At 43.5% G+C, this 6236-nt stretch overlaps 1 protein-coding gene and 1 non-coding gene across 2 annotated transcripts; one reads left to right on the top strand and one right to left on the bottom strand.

Moving 5' to 3' along the window:
* Positions 1 to 1289: 1289 nt before the first annotated feature.
* Positions 1290 to 1389, top strand: LOC136512180 (small nucleolar RNA Z188). The gene has a single exon (XR_010772997.1). It is a non-coding gene; the product is annotated as a small nucleolar RNA Z188 (small nucleolar RNA).
* A 2223-nt stretch (positions 1390 to 3612) lies between these two features.
* LOC136489829 (red chlorophyll catabolite reductase-like) lies at positions 3613 to 5720 on the bottom strand. Its single transcript, XM_066486367.1, has 2 exons — positions 5301 to 5720; positions 3613 to 4338 (listed from the first exon to the last, which is right to left on the bottom strand). Exons 1-2 carry the CDS (start codon positions 5679 to 5681, stop codon positions 3721 to 3723), a joined length of 999 nt encoding a protein of 332 aa, XP_066342464.1. The 5' UTR covers positions 5682 to 5720; the 3' UTR covers positions 3613 to 3720.
* Positions 5721 to 6236: the final 516 nt, after the last annotated feature.

Below are 6236 nucleotides of genomic sequence, written 5' to 3'. Positions count from 1 at the left end.
TTGTTTACTTTTAGTTATGAAAAGGGTCTTTCAGTTGATTATAACTTACTCAACATTCTTGTTTTCATTGTGCAGGTTTGGACATCAATGTTATACCACCTGTTAATACTAAATCTAAGGTACAAAGTGAGGCAGGCCAGTGTTCAGACTACATTGACAAGAATAAAAGTTATGCTGGGATGCATAACGGGGGGAGAACTGGTGGTATGGGATATTTTCCGAAGAGAAGATTCTGACAAGACCTCCGCTGGCTCACACTCACTGCTGCAGAGGAGCAGACCTCCGCTGACAAGACCTCTGACAAGACCTCCGCAGAGGAGCAGACCGGCCTGGCACGCGCTGCGGTCAGCAGCACTGCTGCTTGCCTGCGCTGCGTACACGCCACAGCCGCTGGCTCCAGCCTATTTGGCCTTGTTTAGATGTCATCCAAATTTCATATTTTTTCATTTTCTTTGCATTACATTAATTTTTAGCTATTTGTATGGAGTATTAAATGTAGGTAAAAAAAATAACTAATTATACAGTTTAATTCGAAATCATGAGATGAATCTTTTGAGCCTAGTTGGTCCATGATTGGACAATATTTGCCAAATAAGCCAAAAATACTACTATTTATCGAGTTGAAATTTTTTCGCAATCTAAACAAGGCCTGTTAACTGACTCTGACGCGGCGGGCGCGACAGATCCTGCAATATTATTGGTCAGCGTCAGTCTTTTTGTCACGCCGTCATAACAATAGTCACGACCAAAAATATTAGTTTTAAAAATAAAAAACATCTAAGGTTAGATTTAAAATTAATTTATAAAAAATGTTAAAATTAAAAAAAATATTCCGCATCTGTCATCCGTGTCCGTGTCCATGTCCATATCCATTTGGCCGTCCGTCCGTTCATCCCACAGCCACCAGACTATTTATTGAGGCTATCCGCTACCCAGTACCACCCTTCCAGGCTCGCCTCTCCACCACCGCTCGTTTAGAACCATGCTTTTTGGTGGCAAAATTGTCGATCTACTATGTTGTGTAGTTCTTGCTTCTTGGTGTGACCAATTTTCGTCTCCTTTTGCCGGGGTTCTTGCACATCAAATCTGTTTTTCTGGTCCAGTTCTTGACTTCTTGTTGTTTGCTGCAGCCCTACCCCCTGCGCTCTAATACTTTTCTTGGCGCTGCAATTGTATTTTCGCGAGATCGATCTCAGAGGATTCTGCATGCCTTAATTCGTCTCCAGATCGATCTGCAGCACGATTTGTTTGGAGTTCGTCTCTTTTTCTAACAAACACCCCCCTGGTTGGCGTGCCAGTGATGATTCACGCAATTGGTGAATTCTGGATGAATGTCCTGCTGCACAGGCATGGTGATATCCACTTCCAAAGCGTTCATCTGAGGCACTCGTTCCATTCAAATTTCTCCTTTTCTATCCGTAGCATGCATGGATTCCCAATTTGCAGTTTCACCTTCAAGCCTTTTGCGTTTGATCTCGTATTTGCAATTTGCAGTTATGCTCCCTGCCCTTGCAAGACCTTGGTGTTGCCTTTCTTATAACTTTGGGGTTGCCTTTCTTTTTCCTGTCTCCCATGGGGAGAAAGACTGGATCCGATAAAAATTAAAAGGCAGTCAAACCTTCTCTCTATAACTAAAATATTCATAACTATTCCGTCCACATATGCGACACCAAAGCCACTCCGTCCCGTAAACCTGACTTGATCCGCTTCTTTTTTCATCCAGAACAGTGTTTTCCTCTCACAAATTTCTCCATATTTCTTCTAAATCATCCAAATTCCTCCAGAACCGTGCCATCCGAACGAGCCCAAATCAAGAAGACAACGCGCACTCGCTCTATACGATCAGTTCAATTCTCATAAGAGTTGCAGCAAATTAGAAAAGAAAAATCAATTCCACATTTTTTTTTTCGGGTCGTCGGTCTACACCTAAAAAATTACTAACGTTATCGTTGGATGAGGAAGTTGATCGCTTTGCCCAGCTAAATTAATCCGGCTGCCGCGTGTCCCCGTAGTCCGTTGGCCGTTCCGTCTTTCCACGTATTCACGTATAGGCGCATGTTAGTCGCTAGCTCGTTTGCCGTGGAGAGGAGTTTGAGCCGTGGATCACGTATTCACGTATACACAGGGGACACGCGGCAGCCACGTACAGGCTGTCGCACGGGAGCACGGTGCGACGCCGTCGCATATACGCAAAAAATATACAGCCAAAAAAAAAACGGTTCCAAAACAAACACTTCCATGGGCAAAAAAAAGTGTTTCAGAAAAAAAAAACTCTTCCACGTCGTTCACACGGCCGAAAAAAATACGTTTCCCAAAAAAGAAAAAACATTTCCAAGGAAAAACTATACGGCAAAAAACAAACCCTTTCCTGAAAAAAAAAAACCGAAAAAACAAAACCAAAATGTTTCCGAAACAAAATCTTCCACATCGTCCGCAGCTGGAATAAAACGTCTAAAAAACGCTTCTGAAAAAATATACAACAAGAAAAAACTCTTTTCCAAAACAAACTCGCCAAAAAATAAAGTTGCCGAAAAAACTCTTCCACATCGATATAAAGGACTGATTACAGACCGATGGAACAGATCAGACACGTATTCAAACAGAGAAATTCAGCAAGGGCTTTACTGACAAAAACAAAGAAGATCACGCATATATTCAAAAACAAGAAAACTTTGCTGACACTGACGAAACAGATCACACACATATTGAAAAAAGAGTAATTTGGGCACTAGACCCTCACGCCGCCAATGGCTCAAAGGCACAATCAAGTTCAGTGTCCTCAGTAATTCTACAATTCGGCCGTGCTTGTCGTTCAATAAAGATATTCAACAAAAAAAAATATAGTCCCCATGCAACGTACGGGCATTTATCTAGTGTTGGTATAAATGAATACTCCATGTAAAATGTCATTAACAATCCCAAAGTGATTATGAACTCATTTCGGCTGGAATTCTCATTTCCTTTTATACTTTGAAGATACTTGGACATCTTATCCTCAATCATTTGACTAGTCTGAAGACAATATGAATTCACACAATGAATTCAAAAACTCGTCCATGCTACTTTCCTAATCTCGACCGTTGCCAGGGACTCCTTACGTATTATAATGCACAATGGGATACATACGTGAATTTAAATGAGAAACAAAATTTAATCATACTGTCAAACTCCAAGAGATACAAGTCCAGCAAATACATAACCGGAACGGCTGTCACGGGTTATCCAACGCCCAAGAGGGGACAAAACACCGATGCCCAAAAGACACTAGCTACTTATTTCAAGCCCCCTTTGGATCAAAAGGAATCTCGTAGGAAAAAAAAATCACGCGTGTGCGATTTTATCGAACATTACATCATTACATGTTACCGCGACTTCGGCTTTGACAATGGAACAACGTGGTTGTATCATTTATTTATGATATATAGACAGGACAAGATGCGGAAAAATACAGAGCTCCATTCAATACAGCATGAACAGCTTACTAGGAACTCTGATGAGACTCTGTTCCTGGAAACCTGGTCCTAACATTAGATCATCTTCACCTGCATAGCTCGCTTTCATCGTCTCAGTTTTTTTTCCCCCGAGGCATCTCAGTTATCACTTGGCAGTACATACACAGCTTATCACATATACTTTCAGCTTTTCAAACAAGAGGGTTTATGGACCCATAACAACGTTTCTCTACAATAAACTAAGTACATGCTTGTATTTATGAATGACTTAGGGCTCTTGTACACCAAAGGCCTTACGGATTTCAGTCATGACCCGACTGGACACATCCGGACCAAACATCCTTGGAAGATTTGCAGTCAGATCAACCTCAATCGATTTCGATCTTACAATCCGGTCCCTCTTGAGCAAACAGTCCCTCTCCACCTCATCCATTTCTGTGGTGGAATCAGCACAGTTGTCAAGCCAAATCTGAAGAACCTCCTGAATGACTGTTGCTAATTGTCCATGCATTATCTCTTCCAAGGCTTTCTCACCTCCTTGTCCACAGTCAATGCTGACCATTATTGCTGTAGGTGAGCATGCGCTGCACACAAAGAGTGACGGAGATCTGTATGGACGAGTCTGCGGTAGCTCTTCGATCTTTCCACGCTGCTCATCCATTCGATTTTCTTCGTAATACTTCTGCAAGTAGTCTGGGTGGAACGCGAGGTCTTTCCGGGGAAGCAGGTCCAGAATCACCACGATTGAAGTTGAGCTGCCTTGTATAAGCTCCAATAGGAAATGTGGTGCGTCCGTCGAGGCATTCAGGAAAATAAGAATTGAGGTGATGTCAATGGCACCATTTGGAACTTCACAGTGAAGCGAGGACTGCAGCATGAAATCAATCTGTAGACAAGGAAACACACATCAGGTCCAGTCATCATTTCTTTCTACATCTTACAACAGTAGCAAAAGTGCAAGCTTTTTATAACAAGAGATTGTTCTTCCATTCTCAATGACATTGTTATTATTTTCAATGACTGAAATCACATTTTCAGATTGAACTATCAGCTCAAGGACAACAGCAGATATGACAGTGTTATTCAGATTGGATTGCGATTACAGTTTCAGTATTGACAAGCACCAGGATGGATCATCGCCGGTGTCAATTCAGCAGTTGTTTCTTTATCAGGAAATCAGTAGTCACACAACAATACTCTAAGACTCAAATGGACAAGTGTTAATCTATAACTGACAAGATGCTTTGGTAGAGTTGTATTAGCAATATTTGCATCTAAAACTTTGACAATTCGCCTTGAATGGATCAGTGGACAACAATTACCCAAGGCAAATACCCTCCCACAATCAAGTAGGTGGTCAGCAAGTGCCCGAAACCATACTGAACTGAACTGAACTGAAACACAAGCAATGTTTTCAGACCAGCCGGCTGGTTCCTCCTCACAGCGGCACTATTCATCAACCAGCCGCTACAGTATTTCTCTCTCACACAACCCGCCACTACAGTGTTTTGGCTTTTTTTTCCCAGACAAGCGAACGGGGCCATTCAATACAGATGCCATATCATGAGGTGGACAGGTGGTGTATGTATTTGCATATACCAAGGAAAAATGGTACAATCACATACTATGCGATGCCAAGCCACACTGCAGATCCAATGAACCGTATTATGCACTTACTACACTACTACTGAACTTTGGATTAAGTAAATAAGTTCTTGAATATCTTACAGAGCAATATAGTAGTATGCCCTTATCTTGTGGTATGTAACCACACAAGAAGCTGTATCATACTAATACGGTACAGCACTACTACAAGAAAAAAGAAAGAGGAGTATTAAAGAAGTGTACCGACGAGCCAGGCGAGCCCCGGTGCACGTCGAGCGAGCCGACGGCGTTCCCGGCGCCGTTGTGGAACTCGGCGACGTCGGCAGGCACGGCGGACGGCAGCAGCCGCGCGCCCAAACGCGCAACCGCCTGATCCGCGACCGCCCGCGCCACCTCCCGCTGGGCCATCTCGGGCGCGCGTTTCACCGTAGCGTCCGGCCCCTCCGAGGCGCGCAAGGCGCTCGACGTTTCGCCTCTGAGCGGGGGAGGACGCGAGCAGGCAAGCCGGAGGGCGCTGAGGATCGGGAGAGGATAGGAGAGGGAAGAGGAAGCCGAGATCAACGCGGGCGCTGTGGCGTGGGTGGTCGCCGGCAGCAACCGGAGATATTTCTCCAGCCGGAGCATGGAGGGGAAGCTGATGCCTGTCCCGGCGTGGGCTGGGGGGGCTGGGTGTGGGGGGGGGGGGGGAGAGAGTGAGATGCGGACGTTACAGTGACGTGAGACCTAGGAGTAGTCGTTAGTAGCTACGACGACGAAGTAGCGCTAGCGTGTTGGCGTGTATGCACGGACAAAGAAGGATGCACGTGATTACGGGGGTGTTTGGTCATCGCTCGTCGCACCGAATATTTAGATGCTAATATTAAATATAGATTAATTATAAAATAAATTATATAGATGGAGGCTAATTTGTGAAACGATTTTTTAAGCCTAATTAATCTATCATTAGCACATGTTTACTGTAGCACTATGTTGTCAAATCATGAACTAATTAGGCTTAAAAGATTCGTCTCGCAAATTAGTCATAAATTGTGCAATTAGTTTCGTAATTAATCTATATTTAATACTCCATACATGTATCTAAACATTTGATGTGACATAAATTTTAGGAAGCACTGCAGGAACCAAATTTGCTCTAACTCGGAGGATAGTTCGAGATAGTAAAAATCAAGTCCATATTTT

The sequence above is a fragment of the Miscanthus floridulus genome, chromosome 1, assembly GCF_019320115.1.
Source record: "Miscanthus floridulus cultivar M001 chromosome 1, ASM1932011v1, whole genome shotgun sequence".
In the NCBI taxonomy this organism is placed as follows: domain Eukaryota; kingdom Viridiplantae; phylum Streptophyta; class Magnoliopsida; order Poales; family Poaceae; genus Miscanthus; species Miscanthus floridulus.
The sequence above is the reverse complement of the archived record's forward strand: the minus strand, read 5'-3'. Positions and strand labels throughout refer to the sequence as shown.

Excerpts from the sequence above, each read along its gene's own strand:
- LOC136489829 (XM_066486367.1), bottom strand. The coding sequence starts at position 5,681 with ATGCTCCGGCTGGAGAAATATCTCCGGTTGCTGCCGGCGACCACCCAC. Across the intron at positions 4,339-5,300 it reads GGGGCTCGCCTGGCTCGTCG|ATTGATTTCATGCTGCAGTC; the intron begins GTACACTTCTTT and ends CCTTGTCTACAG.